This window comes from Lactuca sativa, unplaced genomic scaffold (assembly GCF_002870075.4).
Source record: "Lactuca sativa cultivar Salinas unplaced genomic scaffold, Lsat_Salinas_v11 Lsat_1_v11_unplaced_15, whole genome shotgun sequence".
In the NCBI taxonomy this organism is placed as follows: domain Eukaryota; kingdom Viridiplantae; phylum Streptophyta; class Magnoliopsida; order Asterales; family Asteraceae; genus Lactuca; species Lactuca sativa.
Window position 1 is genome coordinate 42,170 of NW_026440207.1, and position 22,826 is coordinate 64,995.

The following is a 22,826-nucleotide window of genomic DNA, read 5'->3' on the forward strand; positions in this document are numbered from 1 at the left end:
TATGCTCCTTTACACGATTAAAGTGGATTTCAACCTATGTTTTTCTGAAAAATAAAGATAAATATCAACAAGTTTGATAAAAAAAAGAGAAGCGATGAGAACCAAATAATAGTGAGTATGAGAAACAATTCGCAAGAGCGGCGAGCAATCGGCACACCATGATTATGGAGCGACACACATCGGTCCAGACGAAGAGTGTTAATGTGAGTAGTGGCTCGATGACGGGGATATAAACTAACGACACAATGGGACCGGAGAAGAAATGATTGTGACATAAAAGAAAACAAATAGTTCATGATAGGTTCGGAGTGAGGGTTTTGAGTTTTGAGTTTTGAAAGATTCATAATTTTTGGTTCTTTTGGATGATGGGTGAAGTCTAGATAGTGATTGAATTTTTCGATATTTTAAATATTTCTACATTTTCTTTTTTATTTAGTTATATATGTATATTGTTTGGTTATATATTATAGATATTTTAAAGATTATGAAAACAATAGAAGTTTTAACTTTTAAATGTTTTATTACTTGAGTTAAGGATGAGCCTCCCTTTGAAATATTTAAATGTTTTCACCATTCCAAAATTGTATAACAAAGGAATTTGGATGAGACATTTAACTGTAACATAAAAGTGCACTCTTAAAAAGATTATTTTTGAAACCGACCATGTAAATGAATATATAAAAATAGTAAATAAATTTTAAAGAATAATATTTATTTAAATGCGGGAATTTTTTTAAAATACATGCATAAAACCAAATATATAACTCTTTGTAAAAATAATTTTCTAAAGAATATTAGTTTTTTAAAAACAATTTGAAAAAAAAAATTATGTAAAAAATAATTTTTGTAGAATATAGAAAACTAATTAAAAAAATATAATTTATAAAATCAGAAAAATCTAAGAAAAGAAAATATAAAACAAAATTAAAAGAATATTTGTAAAAAATCAAATTTTATAAAATTGTAACAAAATAATTTTTTTTAAAAGCCTAAATTTTAGAAATTATATAAAAAGAAAGTTGTAAAAAAAATAAGTTTAGACTAAATTTGTAATAAAAATTAAAAAGAAAAAAGGCAGGTTAAAGTAAAAAAACAAAAGTTAAGGGGCTTAAGATAAATGGAAATGTTATTTTGTTAGTATGGTAATTTAGGAATGTTTTATAAAAAGAACCGTTAGAAATCGGAAGTCGAAAGGGTTGGGTCGGTGTATTCGCGCTTAAAATAACCTTCTTCACTCATCCCTCTGGCTTCTCTCAAAACAACATACATACATGTTTCTTTGAAGAATAGGGTTTTATTTGGAGGTTCTTTTTCTTCTATCGACACCACCGTTTCCTCTTTCTTTCATTCCCCGACGTTCAACAATCCTCTGCGTTTCCCTCTTCCTCTGTTAGGTAACGTTCTTGATTTTTTTTTTTGTGTGTGTATTTCATTGATTTCGTTTTTGTTTTTGTTAGGTATTTTAAATTAGGCTAACATCTTCAGGCCTCCCTTCATCACTGGGGCTATTGGGTTGTACCTTTATTATTTGTAGTTGTAGTATGACGTCTGGTTCCGATGTCAGTTTGGTTCACCGTCATCATCGATCAAGAAAAAGAATACATGTCTTTCTCCTCTGATTTCTAGGTTGTAAGTTTAATTGTGTGTTTTCTCCTCCGATTTCTGGGTTTCTTTTTTTCTTTCTATTTCTCGTCCATTTATTTTTTGTTTTGTTGGTTTTTTGAAGCAGGTCACCTAATAGAAATCACCCATCAAATGAAGATGATTGGTCAAACAATAGTTAAGTTTAAATAGTCTTGAAACCCAAAAAAGTACTGTTTAGTTGTAGATTCTTCTTCTCTGCACTTTAGGTGTTTGATGAAATGTCTTAATGTTATTGGATTAAATTATTGAGCTATTAGAGATTCAATCAGGGAAAGAAAATTTATTGTTTGTAGTTTTAACTCAATTAGAAATAGAAGTGTATTTGGTTCTAACTAAGAGTTGCCTATAATTAATATACGTTAGGCTGAAGTGTTAAATTTCCATATTTGAAACAGATTTTGATTGTCATTGCTACAAAAATATATGGACTTATGTTTGTAATTTTCTTACTGCAGGATTTTTAGAGATTGACAATTGATTTTTTGGGGGCATAAGAAAAGTAAGCTTGAATCTTAATCAAATGAGGATACTTCCAAGAGGTGTTGTGATTTTTTTAACAATTTATATGCTGAGCTTTTTGTTTCAAGGCTACTACAAAGATACGTTTTTAGTTCCATTGAATCTCAAATAAGGGTGTTGGGTGATTTCCGTCTTCTATCCACTGAATTACAAAAGATATGAGTCTGTAACTTTGTTTGTTTATTTCCAGAAATACCCCTCTGCTCCTAAAAGCTTGTGCTTATATATATATATATATATATATATATATATATATATATATATATATATATATATTATCTGCAGGAAATGATGGGATTAACTTACTTCATGTTGAATCAATCAGAAAAGATGTTGAATATTCCACAGAAACACCTTCAGTACTTATTTAGTATGCCTGGTAGATCTTTACATCAGAGAAGGAAATGCCTCATGGTGGATTGAAATGTTAAAATCAAGTGGTCAATATAAAGAGGTGCTGATGTATACTTTCGTATCTCTGATGAGGTAATAATCATGTTAAGAAACTTTTTTTTTAGCCAAATGAATTATGTTAAGAAAGTATGGATTTCACTTCGTTCTTTCTGGTGATCTGTACAAGAAATGGGATCAGGTATTGCAATTTTTGTTACCTTATCATATATCTTAATACTTTAATAGAAGATAATTTTGTTTTCCAATTAGTACTTAATAGATAATTTCTATTATCGAATATATGAAAATAACCATACATTTCAAATTATTTAAAATGAGGTTTTTGACAGGTCATTCTATGAGGGTGATGATAATCCAAATGTATGCATTGTGCATGATATATTGATGATTTGCTCATTCTACAACTTTGATCTTGGTTATTGTCAGGTAACATGCCAATATTATTTATAGAGTAAATTACAATTTTGTCCTTGTGATATTTCGTTAGTATGGTTTTGTTGCAAGATTTGTCCCTGATACTGATGGTGTTGCAAAATGCCAGTGAAGTCCAAGTGAAATATGACTATTTTGCCCCAGTCTTTTTCTCCTTCATCCTATATACCTAAAATATCTCGATCTCCATCTTAAACTCTAATCAAACCAAAATCCAAAAATTAAACTAAACCTAAAACAAAATTAAGATCCAGGGTACCAACAAACTGAAGAAAATAACAGAAAACTAAAGGTTGTTAGGTTAGTTCTTTTTTTTTTTTTTATTTTTTTTTTATTTTTATTATTATTATTATTATTATTATTATTATTATTATTATTATTATTATTATTATTATTATTATTATTATTATTATTATTATCTTGATTTTGTTTTAATTTTTGGGTGTTGATTGAATTTAGTTAGGTCTTTCTGATTTAAGATGAAGGAGATTGAGAAGATGAAGATTAGGGCAAAAGAGTCATTTTACTTTAAAACCTTTTTTTTAATGCTGCCAGAGACGAACGTTGCAGCAAAACTAAATTTGATTGTTAGTTATTTGTGTTTTTTTTTTTAAATTTTTTATTATACACAATATTCTGCTAATGTTTGTAAGAAATAATCTTTTTCTTTCTCACAGGGCTTGAGTGATCACTCTCCAATATTCATTATCCATCATGAAAGATGAATCACAAGTTTTCTGGTGTTTTGTTTTTTTTTTTTTTTTATGGGAAGATTAGGTCCGAATATTAACCGTGATCAAGGGTTTTTTGGTCATTTAATTTGAAATTTGAAGGAATTTGACAGGGTTGAATTGTGTCTGGATTTTCAACCAAATGCACCATTGAATGGAATCCACAATTCCAATTCTTGGCTGCAAATCAATTACCAAAAATAGTATTTCAAGAAAATCCAACAGAACTGAATTCCGTCCCAATTGTCAACCAAACACGTCATGAAATGGAATATCGAATTCCAATTCTGTCGGAACCCGCGATTCCATTTGTTAGCTGCAGTTTCTAACATGTATATTATTACTGTTTTGATATGGCAGCTCATGTCACAACTACTTCAAACAAAACAACTGCTTCTGTTTACTGGATTCTGATATAATTCAAAAAGGCAAGTAAGTTTACTCTTCTACCCTCACAAACTACACTACTAATTTGACAATTTAGAAAGTTTTTTTTTTTTTGGAAAAAGATGGTATTATGGTGGCTCAGTTGGACTTAATCACATCATGTCAAAATTGTTGTTTGTTTTAGACTTCATGGGGGGACAAAACTTGACATTGTATTTTCATTTGTATTTTATAATCAGTAAGGCTTATTGATGAGTATGATAAATTTATGTATTTTATAATCAGTAAGGCTTATTATTGATGCTCAATAAGGTGTGTGGTTATTGCATTGAATCTCAAATAAGGGTGCTGGGTGATTACCACTGATTACAAAAAGATCATATGAGTCTATGACCCTGTTTGTGTATTTCCAGAAATACCCATCTGTTCCTAACCTAAAACTTATGTTTATTTATTATCTTCAGGAAATGATGGGATTAACACACTTCATGTTGATCCAATCAAATAAAGATGTTGAATATTGCATGGAAAACACCTTCAGCAGTTATTTAGTAGACCTGTTTTTTTTTTTTTTTTGAAAAAATATATATATATTTGTAATTTATTCATTTCTTTTATTTATTTTGAAAAGTGTTGTTTTATTTAGTGAATTGGGACATCAGGGAAGGGAAATGCCACATGGTGTGTTCTTTGGTGGGTTGAAATGTTAAAAACAAGAGGATGCTGTATCTCTGATGGGGTAATAATCGTTTCCCTTTTGTGAATAAAAATGTTAATATATGAGAATTTTGTTAAAAAAACTTAAATTTTTTGCAGGAACCTGTTCATTCACATCTTATTGTTGTGGTCATTATGTTAAGGAAGTATCGATCAAGGTATTGCAGTTTTTGTTACCAGATCATATCTGAATAATTAAATAGATAATTTTGTTTTACTATTCATTATCGAATATCAATGTTTCTGGAAACAATAGATGAATGATTTATCAATCTTCTTAGAGTAATATTACGTTTTTGGTCCCTGAGTGTTGTGTAGCTGATTTTTTCAAAAATATTCTGTGAACCACAAGTTCCCTTATATTAATTACTATTCTTAGTTCCAATTCCTTTGACAAAATGCATTCATTACTCTGCAACAAGAAAAGGTTTTAGAAACCAAATAAAGCTACATAACATTTTTATGGTGGAGAAAAGGAAAAGAAGATGCTTCTGTGAATCAAAGTTAACCTTAACACTATAAAACACTTGATGCTTTTTATGTTTTTATTTAGCTTTTCTGTGTTAATGTTTAAAGGTACATTATTGAATCTCAAAAAAGGGTGTTGGGTGATTATGCCTTCATGTTATGAAATTATGAACTTGCTTTATCAAATTGCCACTGATTACAACCTGACAAAGCATGGAAACAATATGTAAGTGAACAGGTAGCTCTATGACCCTGTTTGTGTATTTCCTGAAATACCCCTCTGTTCCTAAAACCTGTGCTTTATTTTTTATCTTCAGGAATTGATGTGCTTTTTTATCAAAAAAAAAATGTTGAATATTGCATGAAAACGCCATCAGAACTTATTTGGTACACCTGGTACAAATTATATTTGTTATTTAGTCAATTCTTTTTATTGAACAGCATTTTAATTGTTCCATGATTGTTTTTTTTTTTTTTATCAACTCTAGATTTCATATTCATATACACATATTCTTACATTGACTTTATTTAGAAGCCCACATCTTGTATCTTTATGTTGTACCTATTTTTAATATGTTCCATGGCTCATCAAATAGTTTGCCTCATGGATAATTTGACAATTCATTTTTGATGGAAAATGTCCTATTCCTCCAAAGTACTATTTTAGCGTATGTTGTTTTAGATTGTTTATTATAGTAGTAAGATAATATACCATAAAAGCAGTACCATTTTCTGATATTACATTCTTTTGTGCTATAATTTGATCTTGTTTAATTGATATTAAACATCTCTGAAATTTTCATGTGCCATAAGGGGAAATTTATTTCTAATTCTATTCCCTCCTCTTTACTTCTGAAATTTATTTCTCATTCTTGATACAGTTAAACAACATGTTCTTATTGCTACAGTTTATCCTTCTCAGAAGGACCATGAAGCCTTTGATCATCCTGTTACATGTAAGTTTTTAAAGTCCATTGTTTCTCATTTTCACATTAAAATTACATGGTTTTGTTTATGTAAGTACATTTCCTGTGATACAATCTGTTTTTTAATTTTTTTTTATCAAGTAAAACTTGAATGACATGGAGTTTTTCATAAAGTACAGTTTTCTGGAAAAATAACAATTCTATATAACCATCCGTAAATATAAACTTTTTCTCAGTTTCAACAGTTATAGCATTGCACTTTCATCTTTTTTTTTGTTATTAGAGCATTATGCTTTAAAAAATTTACACAATATTAAAATTGTACTTTTTTTCTTATTGTGACATTATAGTTTGAATAATCTACCCATTAATTTATAGCATCGAACTTTCAATTTTTTTTTCTTTTTAGGACATTATACTCCAAAAAGATTTACCTAATTAAGCAGTGAAATGGCTTTGTATTTGTATGACATTTTCTAAAACTGCCATACTTCTATGAAGAGGAGAATTTTTCTATTTGGGGACACCTGGCATGCTCCTTTGGCATGCCTCTTTTAGAAGTTGTATACTCATTTCTGTTATGTTTCTCCATGTTTCAAAGTTTTTGCTCAGATTCTTGCATGTTTTGTAAATTTTGGGTTTTAATTTTTCCTTTTTTTTTTCTTGATATATTACATCTGATGGGTTTGATATTTAGCATGCAAATAACCCTATTTTTTTTTTTTAATAAGTGCTGCCTAGATAACGGCGTCTTATATTTACTGGATTTGTGTCTATATCTATGATTGACTTGATAAAAAAAATGCTTTCTTTTAGCAAAGAATTCAATCTATTTTTTATGTTAAAAAGTTCACTTAATTAAAAAGTTATTAATGTCAAATTTATAATTAAGTGATGCTTTCTTGTCTATATCAGTGGCCTTTCTCTTGCTCTTCCATGAAACCCCCTTCCCCCTATGTACATATGTAATTATTGTGGTCCGGTTGTTAAAATTTGCATGCTGTTCTTTTTACTCAATGAAATTTATATAATATGGATACAATAATAGAGATTATAAGTATTAACAGATAGTAGTCTTGCTACAGTTAAACAGCATGCATGTTCTTATTGTCACAGGTTGGTGGTTTAGGTCCAAAAGGGAATCTTTGGTCCTTATTTCAAGGTTTCATAATGTTTTCGGTACCTGGGTAGATGTTAAATTAATAATGAAAATGACCATTTTGTCCCTGTCATCTTCATCCCTTTCATTTCCATTTTCATCAAAATTTCTCTCCTAGATCCTTAGAAATAATCATCATATATGTTGAAGGAGCCAAATTAAACCCTAACTCCCTAAAAAACATAATAATCTTTTTGAAAATACTATACTCATTTCATGGTGTGTAATGTGTTTGGTCTCAACTTCAAACAGCCTATATGTTAAATTTATGAAAAAGACCATTTTGCCAATGTCTTTTTCATCTCTTCCATTTCCATGTTAAAATTCACCACTTGTCTTCAAAAATTAGCTGTCTTTATGTTTAAGGAGCATAATAACTTTAACAACACAGATGTTAGATATTCACCACTTCTCTTAAAAAATTATCTATCTTTTGCATGATATATTATTGTTCACTTAATTGTTCTACAACTTTCATCTTGGTTATTGCTACTATTATTATTATTTATAGAGTAAATTACAGTTTCGTCCTTGTGATATTTCAAAATTTATGGTTTTCATCTAGATATTTCTTTTGTTGCACAAGTGGTTGATAAAGTGTAGTTTTGTTGCAAGGTTTTTCCCTGGAACTAATGCTGTTACAAAATGTCTGTGAAGTTCAATTGAAATGACTATTTTGTCCCCATATTTTTCTCCTTCATCCTCTAAACCTAAAAATTCCTCAATCTCCATCTGAAAATCCAATCAAACCAAAACCCAAATATTAAAACTAAAACTAAAACAAAATTAAGATCCAGGGTACCAACAAATTGGGAAAAAAAAAGACCATGGATCTTGATTTTGTTTTAATTTTTTTGGGTTTTGATTGAATTTAGTTAGGTTTTTATGATTTACGATGAAGGAGATTGAGAAGATGAAGATAAGGGTAAAAAGTCATTTTACTTAAAACTAATCTGTCATTTTATTTAAACATTTTTTTTACACCATTAGTGCCAGGGTCGATCATTGCAAAAAAACTCATTTTGATTGCTAATTATTTGTGTTTTTTTTTGTTATACTCAATATTTTGCTAATATTTGTAAGAAACAATTTTTTTTTCACAGGGTTTGAGTGATCTCTCTTCAATATCATTATTCATCATGAAAGAGGAATCACAAGTTTTCTAGTGTTTTTTTTTTTTTTTTTTTTTTTTAAGGAAAGATTAGGTCCAAATTTCAACCGTGATGGAGGGTATTTTGGTCATTTAATAAAAAAAAGAGTAATGAAATTGAAACCACCTGCCCTCATGAATGGTTGAAAAGGAATTTGACAGGGTTAATTTTCAACCAATTCTTGGCTGTGAAGCGATTACTAAAAATGGAATTTCAAGAAAATCGACCAGAACTAAATTCCGTCCCAATCATCAACCAAACATGTCATGAAATGGAATCTCGAATTCCAACTCTGTCGGAATCCGCGATTCCATTTCTTAGCTGTGGTTTCGAACATGTCTATTATTGTTTTGATATGGCTGCTCATTGCACTACGACTTCAAACAAAACGATGGATCTTCTGTTTCCAGTGGATTCTGATACAATTAAGTAAATTTACTCTTCTACCCTCACAAACTACACTACACTACTAATGTGACAATTTAGAGAGTTTTTTGGGAAAAAGATGGATGAGAAGAATCCTCAATATATATTATACGTAATACACAAGCTAGTTATCAGCCTAAATTACATGTGCTTATTTATTATCTTCACTTCAGGAAATGATGAGCCATTTTTATTAAAAAAAAATGGTGAATAAAGCAGTTATTGCTATCTGTGTATCAGAAGGTGGATTGAAGTTACCTAATTTTCCCTTATACATACATACATACATACATGTTCATATCAGTTTATCTTTCTTCTTTGTTAAACATACTGAGATTCTTCAGTTGCCAAAGCAGACAGATTAAGGAGAAGCACATCAAAATGGTAAATTCTTTTGGTAGCAATTAACAATTTTAAACAGTACAAAATTCAATTTTAAACAGATCAAACACCCTCACTGGGTTTCTTTCTCTTTTTCTCCTCCATTTATCTTTTGTTTTGTTGGGTTTTTGAATTAGATCACCTACTCTGCACTTTAGGTGTCTGATGAAATTTCTTAATTAAGTTAAAGAGTTGTTTTGCAGGTGAAAATGTTGTTGGATTGAATTATGTAGACAAAAGTAAATAATCACAAACCAAACCAAACCAAATTAAAACTTTTTGAGCCATTAAAGATTCAATTAGGGAAAGATAATTTGTTATTTGTAATTTTACTCAATTAGAAACAGAAGTGTGTCTTGAATCTTAATCAAACGAAGAGGTGTTGTGATTTCTTTGTGGGCCTGTTTGTGTCATCGCCTCTCTTCTTATTTCTGAGATTCCAAGAATAAAGAACACAAAGTCTTTGTTACGTTAGAATGTTTTTTTTTTTTTTTTTTTTTTTTTTTTTTTTTTTTTTGTATTTGTAATGTTCTCTGTTTCTAAATCTCATTGTGTTATTCATGTTGCAGGAGTTGTATTTATCAAAAGATTTAGATGTTTCTGAGAAATGTTTTTATTTATTTATTTTCAAGTAGGTGACAAATGAGTGGTTAAAACAGGTTATTACTGATGCATAGAGCCATTGCGTATAGAAACTATACCCATCGGTATGTTTTTCAGCTAATTATACACCTAGTGAAAGTTGCACACAGTTGTAAGAGTTAAAATTTTTATCATTTTAAAGCCATTCATTTATTTCCCCTTGCAGCTTCTCATAAGATACAATTTGGTTTTGTATCTTATTTTATAGTGTGTCTTACAAGTTCAATTGTATACTATATATGTGTGTGTGTGTGTGTGAAGTTCATAATTGCATGTGATACAGAGCAAGTGAATCACTCTTCTGCACAAGCCATATTTTGTGTGCCACAGACATTACATATTATAAGTTTCCCCAGTTGATATTTATAAATGGTTAAAGTTGCTGATGACTTTGACATTGAGCTTTTTGTCAGAGATTCCTTCTGATACTGGTATTATGGTTAATCATTTTCTTATCAATTGCACTGATAAGAAGATTCTTTATTGAAATCATATGGTTAATCATTTTCTTATTAGGACATTCTGCTTTGAAAATTCTACCCAATTATATATAGCACTGTACTTCCATTTATTTCTTATTGCAACATAACATACTTTGAAAAATCTGCCCATTTATAGATAGCATCACACTTTCAATTTGTGTTCCAAGGCTACTACAAATTTACACTTTTAGTTCCATTGAATCTCAAATATTATAAGGGAGTTGGTTATTGATTCCAGCCTTCTTCTATCCACTGGTTACAAAAGATTATATGAGCCTACGACCCTGTTTGTGTAATTCCAGAAATACCCCTCTGTTCCTAAAACTTGTGCTTATTTATATCATCTTCAGGAAATGATGGGATTAACATACTTGATGTCGAATCAATCAAAAAAAGATGTGCTTTTATTCAGTGAATTGGGACATTAGGGAAGGAAATGTTAAAAACAAGTGGTCAATATAAAGAGAGGGTGTTTGTGTGTACTTTCTTATCTCTGATGAGGTAATAATCAATTCTTGTTTGTGAATAAAAATATTATATATGAGAACTTTGTTTGTTTAAAAACTTCAATTTTTTTGCAGGACCTCTTCATTCAGCTGTGGTGCTTGAACAGACATCTTATTGCTGTTACCTTTTTTTTTAGCCAAACGAATTATGTTAAGAAAGTAAGGATTTCATCTCATTCTTTCTGGTGGTGATCTGTACAAGAAACGGGATCAGGTATTGCAATTTTTTTTTTACCTTATCATCATATATCTTATTACTTTAATAGAAGATAATTTTGTTTTCCAATTAGTAACAATTTTCATTATCGAATATCAGTGGTTCTGTAACAATAATATATGAATGATTGATTTATCAATCTTTTTAGAGTAATATTACATTTATTATTTTTCCTATAAAGTCACTGTACTTAGAAAAACTAATTGCAGAATTATCATATCTAAGGATTTCATGGTTTCATAAACACCTATATGTTAAATTTATGAAAATAACCATTTTGTCCCTGTCATCTTAATCTCTTTCATTTCCATGAAATTTCAACAAAAAACTAAACCTTAAGTCCCTAAAAATAGAATCTTTTTAAAAATGTGGTACTCATTTCATTGTGTGATAATGTGTATTGTTTGGTCTTTGGGTCTCAACTTCAAACAGCCCATATGTTAAATTTATGAAAATGACCATTTTGCCTATGTCTTCTTCATCTCTTCCATTTCCGTGTTCAAGGAGCATAATTTAACCTCAACAAAGAAATCAATTCTCTTAAAAAATTATCTGTCATAAATGTTTAAGGAGCATAACTATACCCTAACCCCCGAAAAGATTCTCTAAAAATTAAATAAACTACATTACAGGTTGAAGTATACATATGCTGCTATTATGGATACAGAACAAAGTATATTGCTTTTATCAGTAAAGAAATTTAAGTATGTTGCTGTTATGGGTAGAAAATATAAGTTCATTGCTATTATGGTTAAAAAAAAAATTAAAAGAACATTCCTATTATTGATAAAAAGTATAAGTATGCTGCTATTATGGATAAAGAATAAAGTACATTGCTTCTATTGGTAAAAAAATGGAAGTACGTTGTTATGTGTAAAAATTAAGAGAAAAATAAATTAAATAATGTTATTTATGTTATACAGTGGTCAAGCTTTTTGGATTATGAAGGCTGAGTCATGGATCCAGACGCTTTAAAACAGAGAATATTCTATAGGGGCAAAAAGAGGTTTTTATATTTTGTTGAAATTTACACATCGACCCTTTTGGCTAATTTTAACTAAATCTGTTCATGACATGTAATTCCAGGTTTATGCATTCTTAGTGGGATCTTATTCATACCATTCAACAGTATGTTGTCTCAGTTAAAAACATTAGAGTACATGACTATCAAAAACCAATTGCAGGTAAATGACTATTGTGCCCTCCAAGTTCTATCACCCAAATATTATATTTATTGCGATTTATAAAAAGGTTTACAGAAATTAGAGAAAGGAAGGGTTTGATTGAGAAAGATGTGGTATGAAAATAACCATACAGTTCAGATGTGGTTTTTTTTTTTTTTTTTTTTTTTATTTAAGTATTTTATTTTTGTTTTTAAGGTAATGATATATTGTTGACTTACTCATTCTACAACTTTGATCTTGGTTATTGACAGGTAACATGCCACTATTATTATTTATAGAGTAAATTACAATTTCGTCCTTGTGATATTTCAAAACTTATGGTTTTCATCTAAGATATTTCATTTGCTGTACAATTGGTCAGTAAAGTATAGTTTTGTTGAAAGTTTTCTCCATGGTGGAACTGTTGGTGTTGCAAAATGTTTGTGAAATCCAAGTGAAATATGACTATTTTGTCCCTCTCTTTTTTTATCCTTCATCCTGTAAACCTAAAATTCCTCAACTTTAATCTTAAACTCTAATCAAACCAATACCCAACAATTAAGCTAAAACTAAAACAAAATTAAGATCCAAGGTACCAACAAATTTATTTAAAAAAACCATGAACAGTAAACTAAAAAGATTAAAGATTGTTAGGTTAGAATTATTTTTATTTTATACTTTTGGATCTTGATTCTTCTTTAATTTTTGGGTGTTGATTGAATTTGGTTTGATTTTTATGATTTAAGATGAAGGAGATTTAGAAGATGAAGATAAGGGCAAAAAAAGTCATTTTACTTTATCTAATTAGTCATTTTACTTTGTGTTATTTATTTATTTATTTATTATACACACAATATTTTGCTAATAATTGAAATAAAGAATTTTTATCTCACAAAACATGAGTGATCTCTCTCTCTCTCTCTCTCTCTCTCCATTATTATTCATCTTGAAAAATGATTCATAAGCTTTCAGGTGTTTTATTGGAATGATTTGGTCCAAATTTCAACCATGATCAAAAAGGCATGCACTCTCAACTCTTTCTTTGCGCTATAAAATGTCCTCCCTCTATCTCAATATATAACAAGGGTATTTTGGTCTTTTAATAAAGAGGGAGGAATGAATCAAAACTGGCATTCTTTCTGCCTGCCCCTATAAATAAATGGTTCAAGCCCATCAAATATGAAATACCAAGGAATTTCACAAAGTTGCATTCCGTCCGAATTTTCAACCAAAGGCACCATTCAATGGAATCTCGAATTCCAATCCCACCGGTATCCACAATTCCAGTTCCTAGCTGTGATTATCAAACATGGAATTTCAAGAAATCCAACATAAGTGTGTTCCATCCAAATTGTCAACCAAACACGTCAAGAAATGGAATCTCGAATTCCAACTCTGCCAGAATCCGCAATTCCGTTTCTTAGCTGTGGTTTCTAACATGTCTATTATTGTTTTGATAGGGCAGCTGGTGGAACTACTCAACAGCCCATTACACAACTGCTTTCTGTTTCTGTTGGATTCTGATCCAACTCAAAAGGCAAGTAAATTTACTCTTCTACCCTCGCTAATTAAAAAGTATCACATGGTTTCAGGGTATTTGAATACGATAAAACATTAAGGTTATGGGAGGTGTTACGGACAAGGTAATAAACCAAACTGTACTTTGCTGATTACTAAATATACATGTAAAATGTCTAATAAGGTAACAATAATAAAAAAATCCTTTCCATATTGGCCTCATAAGTTTGTATGTTGCAACTGAATGCTATTTAGATGCAAAGGTATATAACCTTCTATTAAAACATTATACTTTCATAATCAAATCTATTAAGACACTGTAATTTTATTATTTTTCCTAGTCACTCTACTTCCACAAACTAAACATGTTTGTTTTTGGTTACTAGTTATAGCATTATAGCTTTAATTTTTTTTTTTTTTTTATCAAGACTTTATTTTGAAAATCTGAACTTGCTTGATTTTGGTAAACATATATAGCATTTTATATTCAAAATCTAACATAATTAAATGTTGTAATTTGTATTTCCTTTTCTTATTAAGACAACAAACTTTGCAAATTTTTTACCTTTGAACTTTTTCTTATTAAAACTTTACACTTGGAAAATCTAATATTATTAGACATTATACTTTTTTTCCTACATAGATAATGTACTTTGGAAATCTAGACAACTACAACATAGTACTTTTAATCTGGCCTATTAAGATATTTTCTTCTATTTTTTTTTCCTATTAAGAAAATGTTTTTTAAAATCTAACCTATATATATATATATATATATATATATACACACACACACGAAAACACAAATGATTTGTGAAAAGGAAAACAACCATTAAGGATGAGACACATGTATATTTGAAATAAAAATAAATGTTGTATTAAGTTAATTTAAAAATATACTCGGAAGGGTAAATTTGGAATTTGCATTAACCGCATTAAAACTTTATACTGACTTTTATACTTAGAAAATCTAACATATTTAGACATTTTACTTTTATTTTTTCCCTACTTAGACACTATACTTGAAAATTTTAGACAATTATAACATTGTACTTTGAAAGTCTAGACAATTGTAAAATATAACCTATAAAGATTTTTTTTTCTTATAATCTTTTACTATTAAGCCATTGTACTTTGAAAATCTAAGCATCTATGATTTATGTTCCCATCACTAACATTATACTTTCAATTTTCTTTCATATTTCAGTATATCTTTTTTCATATTAAGACAATGTGCTTTATCTTAAATATTACTATTTAAATTATAGTGTTATACTGCTAATATCTAACATATTAAGACTCATTTAATATTTTCCTGATGAAGACATTGCACTTTAAAAATCTCACCTATTAAGACTTTGTAACTTTAAAAACTTCTACCATTCAACCTTTTTCTTATTAAAGCAATAAACTTTGAAAATCTAATATTATTAGGACAACATTTTATTTTTGAAATATAACATATTTAAATGTTATCTTTTAACTTTTTTTTTTCTTATTAGGATAATACATTTTGAAAACATTGTACCTTTCAAGTTTTTTCTTGTTAAGACTAACCTCTTTGAAAATCTAAGATATACTTTTATGAACAGGTTTGCCACATGAATAAGGAAAGTCAAAGATGGAGTTCTAATGTTTGTCCAACAGTGATAAGGAAAATGAATCGCTTTGGAAAGAATATGAGGTATATTACTAATTTTATGCATTCTAACAATTATATTAATCATAACAAAGATTGTTACTAGCTGTCTAAATTATTGTAGATTTTTGGTTGATTTTTCATTGTCAAGGAAATGTGTTTGAAGCTAGATGAGGATGTGAAAATTACAATTATTGGAATTAATTTCATCCATCAAACACCTTATGTATATATTAATTAATACTTTTCTAAAGATAAATATCTTGAATGTTACTCTTCAAACATACTGGAAACAATGTTTGGCCCCAAACTCATTACATTAAGCCATTGCCCCCCATTGGCAATGAGGATGGTGGTTCTTCTTCGTCTGCAAACCTAGTCACTTTGGAGTAGTCGGTTAGGTAGAAATGGGGTGTAGTGGGGATGATATAGGTTGCCACTTTTGTCAACATGTTTTGGCATTTTTTTTACATGTACATTAATTAGTACACCTGTTGATTGCAGCATACTTCCACTTGTTCTTTTGTTACCATTTTAGGATGCCTTTTTTGTGAATTGTTTAGGCATTTTAGTACAAATGGATGGCTGCTACATATTGGTATTATGGAATTTAACTATATGTAATGGTTACACCCCTTCTTATTATGTACTTTTAATTACAAATACCATTTTCTGCAATTATATTACAAAGAGTACAATATAGGTGTACTATTTTGTGCAATCTGCTTTTAAGATGTACCGTTTAGAATAATTAAAACACCATTTTCTGCAATGTACTTTTAAAATCATCCAAATACTATCCAAACACCATTTTATGCAAAATGATTTTAAAACCATTTTATGCAATGTACTTATAAAATCAGTGATCCGCAGGGTCGCTGGAGCTAGCGCTGAAACTGTCAACTGGGGGCAATTGGCCTTCTTGTGGCCCCTCTGGTTGCAGTGGAAACACGGCAACTCAGACGTCTGGATAACTGCTGCCGGAGCAGTGCAATCCCTGCTATAGTGTCCAGGCTTGCCGCACTTGTAGCAGCCTGATGATCCCAACCTGCATGCCCCCTCGTGCGTCTTGCCGCATTTCCTGCAGCGTCCCCGTCCCTGTTGCCGCATTTCCTGACTGACCCTCTCCTGCCTTCCGTTTCCGGATGTGCTCCAAGTCTATCTCCCTCTCCCTTGCCCTGGCAATCATAGAGTCCAAGGTGAGGCAAGCTGAAAAACTAAGGGTCCTCCTCATCGCCTGCATACTGGGGCACCAGCAGTGCCCTCTCCCGGAACTTGGCGGTGATCTCCGCCACATTCTCCGTCGTCTGTCTCATGTCCAAAAACTCCCTGGCCAGCTGCTGAAGCTCGACAGCCGGCGCAAACTCCGCCCTGAACCTGGTCACAAAATCCGACCAGGTCATAGTCTCGATAGCTGAGGCTCCCAACGAGTCACCCACTGACTCCCAACAATCTCAAGCTCGGTCCCGTAAACATCCTGCTGCATACCTCACCTTCGACCCGAGGGGCAGAAGCTAGTCAACTGTGCAGACTCGATGTCTGCAATCCATTGCCTAGCAGCAATGGGGTCTTTCACCCCGTGGAAATCTGGTGCACCACTGCCCCTGAAGTCCTTAAAGGACAGCGTGCGAGGCCCCGACTGGCCAGATGCCATGTCGCTCCTGAACGCCCTAAAGTGATCCTCCATCAACTCGATGATCCTCTCCTTGATCGACCCAAAGATGATGGGGGTCGACTCAATGATGCCTCTGGTAATCTCTCTGACGCGATGAACTCGCGTAGTCCCTCATCGACTGGCTCGGAACCTGATCCCGAACCTGACCCCTCTCATAAACCGCCATCTATCGGCCTCGAACGTAGTACCACCATTCTGTAATACAGGAATAATAATTGTTAGTGATACTAATACTTCTTGAGGGATCACATCTACCACAAGTTCCCTGGTCTCATCTTGGCCTCCCTTGGCTCGGGTACGGATCCTCTGCTTTCAGTAGTACGGGCCCATACTACCTTCAACATCTATCCGTACCTTCTCCAAGAACTGCCTCGACTCCACCAGATCCTTTCCACTACGGCTGATCACTACTATACTCATCCTAGGCTTGCCCTAGGGAAATCTCAGGCTCCACCCTACCAGGTCCTCAGCTGCTGAAGGCCTCTTAGTAGTGCCAATTGACCATTACCTGAATACCATCACATGTGGTTAGACTCGGATAATCCTTCGAGTAACAGGCTCATCCCTACAACGGTTAGACTCAAACGAGAGCTGTGTAATAGGGACAAATCCAACACTCTAAGATTATTCAACCCTGATCACATGTGACGTGACGTATTCACCTAATGGCTAACTCCCACCACTCAGAGTCCCACAAAGCACAAAGCAACCATCATTCGAGCTAAGGGAACAATTTCAAGCAAATCCGCTCTCATAGAGAAGAACTAATCTAGCATACAGAGCTAAACTCATAGTATCAGGCATAACCTAACAGGCTATCCTATTGCTGTCTACTCGACTCTAGCATGCAATTTTTTTTTTATACAGCTGAAACACATAAAGCAGGCACATAAGGCATCGTTCCTAGATCCTTAGTCATATTCTAGCATGCTGTTCTACAAAAGCTGATAAACATAACATAAACTTGTATGGGTACTTTGGGGAATACTTACTTGAGCTCGGCCGGTCGCGCACATCACACACTTCGTTCTTTCTCAAAACTATTTTCTCATTTTTTTTCAAAACATTTTCCTTTAGAAAATCTTTCAATCCCTCGATCTGAGTTCAGACACCCCCGAAGGTGTGTCCTAATCCCTCAAACCAAGGCTCTGATACCAACTTGTAACGACCTAATTTTCACGTCCAAAAATTTTGTTTATAAATCATTACTTGGAAATCATTAATAATTAAAACATTGTATAATTAAACCATTTTACATTGAAAACCAAATTGAAATCCACAACATTTAAACAACCAAAATATCAGAGTATCAATCCCAGAATAAACTCATAACTGCGGAAACAAAAGTGTGTGATATGCTGCTACCGAGCCTGCTCCTTCCCCTTGGCTAAAGAGGTACCTGAAACAACAACTGAAAAACGTAAGCACAAAGCTTAGTGAGTTCCCCCACTGTACCACATACCATAATAATCACATAACATACATCTATCGTCAGGCATATCTTGGTGCTCGACCTACCCCTTCGGTCCTTTGGACCGGATGTTGCCTAGCATACCTGGGTGCTGGCCTCCCCTTCGGTCCTCTCGACCGGATACTGGAGACTACTTCTCCCCTCTACTACTACCACATAACATGTACCACAGTATCAGAATCTATCTAGCATGGCTGGGTATAACTACCCCTTCGGCCCTATTGACCGGATGTCTTGGGACTATCTCCCCTACTACCACTAACACATAGCATCACATCATACTAGCACATAAGAATGGAACAGGTAGTAGTAACCCTAGATGAATATCACGGAGACAATCATCCACATACAACTCCTACTGGTGGGCCGGCATTGTGGCCGTAGACCCACCGCTACTGGAAGGTAACTCACCCCGAAGTAGTTGCTGGTCTGGTCGGGAACTGACTGCCTACTGCTGCTGCTGCTCCGGAAATCCTCCGGCTGCAACTCCCACAACATACTCAATCAATCACTGCTAACTGTCCTTTGGGTAAAATGACCATTTTACCCCTGATCATGTCATAAGTCAAAGTCAAAGTCAACTTTTAGTTGACCCGACTCGCCGAGTTGGCTCTCCAACTCGCCGAGTCCCTATCCAATCGATTGCCCTGGATCTCGTCCCTACTCGTCGAGTTAGACGTTGACTCGACGAGTTCTCCTTCTAAATTGAGGTTCAAGTCCTTCATCCTACTCGCCGAGTTGTATGAACAACTCGCCGAGTTCATCTTCATCCGAAGAACACATATGCTGCGACTCGCCGAGTTGTATGAACAACTCGCCGAGTTTGTTCTTGATCTAAGGAGATTGCCTTGAACTCGCCGAGTCAGGGCATTGACTCGTCGAGTTCCTCCATGGATGAGTTTGGCTTCCAACTCACTGAGTCACACCCCGTGACTCACTACTCCCACTCAAACAACGAAAAGGGGACAAACTCGGAGACTCGCAAGCAGACTCGCCGAGTCAGATGAACGACTCGCCGAGTTGTTACCATGCAATCACTATATGCTGGATTCTGCTTGAATCCAGCTTATGCTATCCACAGAACTGGGTTCCTAGAGCATGAATAACACGTAAAGTTTTAGGGTTCAAAATGCACCAAATGAGTAGATCTAGGGTCTTTATGTAATATGGGTCCGTAAAGGCAGTAGATCTGAGCTCTTGGAGCTCAACCATGCCTAGATCTAGAGGCCAATCAGCTTATTACAAATTATATTGCACATGCAAGCTTGGGGAAGGGCTCAAGAAGGACTTTAATGGAGTAACAAGCATAGAAACAGAGGGAAAACGAGTTATGCCTCCAAGAAATTACTGAGAGAACACAAAGATGCTTGACTTCCTTCCCTTCCTCTTGATCTACTCCTCCTCCTTCTCAAAATCTTCAAGAAAACACACAAAAGGCCTCAAACTCACAAGAACAAGGGGTTAGAACGTATGGAGAGCTCCTGAGGGTGAAGGGGGCTGGCTTAGGGCGGAAATGAGGGCTTAAATAGGGTGCAAACCCCTGAAACTTAGGGTTTCATCAAACAGCGGTGACTCGCCGAGTCCAGGATATGGACTCGCCGAGTCGCCAACTTAAACATGTCCCGGGTCCCGTCTCTACTCGGCGAGTCGGACCTATGACTCGCCGAGTCCAAGGCTAAAAATGGAAATTACTCAAATAAGATTTACGTACCAGGAACCAGGTGCTACATATAGAACAAACAGGTAAAATTTATATTTATTAAATTATATTATAGAATTAGGGATACATTTTACAATTATTTTCAGGTACAATATGATATTTGTTCCTTTCACTGCAATAAACAATCATGAAAAGACAATCAATGTTGGAGTAGGACTAATATCAGATGAAACAATTGAATCATACTCTTGGTTATTAGAAGCTTTTTTGTCATCACATAAGAAGAAACCAACAATGATTCTGTCAGACATAGATGTAGCATTATCTTCTTCAATAGGAAAGGTGTTTCAAGGATGTACTCACAGATTATGTATGTGGCACATAATGTCAAAAATGCCATCAAAGGTAACAAAAAATTTAATTTATTGAATTAAAAATAGCTTATGAAAATATATTAATAAAATCAAATTTAACTTGACAGATTGACGCTGATTTAGTTTCAAATTCAGATTTCAAGAAACGCATAAATCAACTAGTTTGGAATATGAATATTGAACCATCAGAATTTGAGAACAAATGGGATTTGATGTTGAATGAATTTCATTTGAAGGATAATAAATGGTTGGCTGATATGTTCAACAAGAGAGAAAAATGGATTCCCTCATATTTCAGAGATATACCAATGTCTTTTTCCTTCAACATCTTCTCTGCAACTCTTTTGAGCATGTCTTTTGACAAATGGACAATTTCTAGAATCATGTTGAACCAACGTATTGCAAAATTTACACAACCTCATTTGTGTGTTATACATCTTATTTTGATGAAAAATATACATTATATTGAAATATATATTATTAGTTATAACTTACACATAAATATATATGCCACTAATCTTCCGAAATATATGTTAAGACTATTTCAAATCATCAACTACATATTCAGAATCATTTTACTTAAAAATATTAAATCTAATGCGATTGAAAAATATAATATTAGTTATAACTTACACATGTATATATATGCAACTAATCTTCTGAAATATATAATATTTTATTACCTAGTAAAATCTTTCATTTATTACTTAAATCTATTCAGAATTAACAATTATAAAAAATATAAATATTCATAAATGCAGAAGTCAAATCGACTTAATTACAATAAATACAAACAATCCTTTCATATAAAAAGCTTTTCATCTAATAGTAACTTTATATTTTATATTTAAAAAAATGAAAAAAAAAATAATTACTAAAAATATAATGTAAAAACTATAAATAATAACAAGATTATAATCTCATTATAACATACAAAAAAAATATTTATTTTATTTATATCAAATTAATAAAAGAAGGTAATATATACCGATTTGTTTGATAAAATGCAAAAAAAAATAAATAAATAAATAAAATTAATTCATAAGAAGATAAGGATTATCATCTTCAATGTATAGATACCATGATTACCTAAATCTACAACCGCCATAATAGACTATAATATTTATTGAAGCAAATGATGGCAGAAAATTAATTACCTACTCTACTAACTCCAATTGTTACCGCTATATATTCCTCCTCAACATCACCATAAACTTAAAGAAAAAAAAACTATCCATTGATGGCTTCTGAATCATCGCTTTGGGTAGTTCGGAACTCCTCGGATTATCTTGATCTTTACGACATATATGGTATGTTCTTTATTGTTAAAATCTTATCCTATTAATACTTATATAATCTTCTTTTCAATCTTCATTCAGGGTGGGAAAACAAAAAGTACTTCACAATGATGCTAAACCATGGAGGTAGTTTCCACTACTACCCAAATCGAGATTACATTGGAGGCAACATTGACTATATAGACTTCATCGAGGTTGAAACTTTCTCTGCAGAGGTATTTCATACCATCTTAAGTTCTTTTGGTTATGATGTTGCGACAACATATGCATACTCTTTAGTCTCGTTTGCTCCTTTAGACGTTGGTCTAAACAAGCTTGCTTATTGGAATGATTTCTTGAACTTTGTCAAAAAAGTTAAAATAGATGGGTTTTTTTTTTGTGTTCAACAAGTTTATTTGGAGCATAATCAAACCACTGTTACAAACTTCTTCCCAAAAACATTAAACTTTGCAACCAACAGTTATATGTGCACGAAACTCTATTCAATGGTTGCATCAAATCCAAAAATTACTGTTTGGGAGGCTAGGATCATGCTTTTTGACGAATTCAACTTTTGGATAAATGTTGACAAACTCATTGAAGCTTTGGATTACACAAAGTATCAAGTGAATCTTCTGGGTAAGTAGATGAAGTTGCAAGGTGAAAAGGTGGGAATTTGGGTTTTTGGGTTTTTAGATTTAAGGAAATGGTGTTAGTATGAATATTTGGTCATTTATATAATATGTTTATGTGCTCTAACTTCTTTTGGGATGATTGTAATGGGGATTGTAATATATTTATAAATATTATCGATGGTGGTTGTTAGTTTGTTAATATTATATATGAT

The 22,826-nt window shown here is 32.3% G+C and overlaps 1 protein-coding gene across 22 annotated transcripts; it reads left to right on the forward strand.

The window, feature by feature from the left end:
- Positions 1–1,176: 1,176 nt before the first annotated feature.
- LOC111911035 (protein FAR-RED ELONGATED HYPOCOTYL 3-like) lies at positions 1,177–22,826 on the forward strand. 22 transcript variants are annotated; one of them, XR_008227410.1, is made up of 20 exons: positions 1,177–1,394; positions 1,458–1,779; positions 2,100–2,325; positions 2,449–3,003; positions 3,687–4,172; positions 4,592–4,678; positions 4,774–4,866; positions 4,944–5,002; positions 5,421–5,538; positions 5,630–5,708; positions 6,194–6,268; positions 9,991–10,062; positions 10,830–10,980; positions 11,061–11,199; positions 12,126–12,208; positions 12,289–15,567; positions 16,396–20,411; positions 20,475–20,733; positions 20,810–22,012; positions 22,082–22,826. XR_008227410.1 is itself a non-coding variant. In XM_052767982.1 (7 exons), exons 5-7 carry the CDS (start codon positions 20,350–20,352, stop codon positions 21,455–21,457), a joined length of 969 nt encoding a protein of 322 aa, XP_052623942.1. In that variant the 5' UTR covers positions 8,531–10,980; positions 11,061–11,199; positions 12,126–12,208; positions 12,289–15,567; positions 16,396–20,349; the 3' UTR covers positions 21,458–22,826. The 22 variants fall into 22 exon arrangements, 1 of the variants encoding a protein (XP_052623942.1); XR_008227413.1 differs by having other exon boundaries at positions 6,221–6,268; XR_008227409.1 differs by having other exon boundaries at positions 9,991–10,980.

What these genes read in the sequence shown, in the direction of transcription:
- LOC111911035 (XM_052767982.1), top strand. Translation starts at nt 20,350, where the DNA reads ATGGAAATTACTCAAATAAGATTTACGTACCAGGAACCAGGTGCTACA. An exon ending in GCTACATATAGAACAAACAG is followed by an intron (nt 20,412 to 20,474) that starts GTAAAATTTATA and finishes AATTATTTTCAG; the next exon opens with GTACAATATGATATTTGTTC. An exon ending in TGTCAAAAATGCCATCAAAG is followed by an intron (nt 20,734 to 20,809) that starts GTAACAAAAAAT and finishes TTAACTTGACAG; the next exon opens with ATTGACGCTGATTTAGTTTC.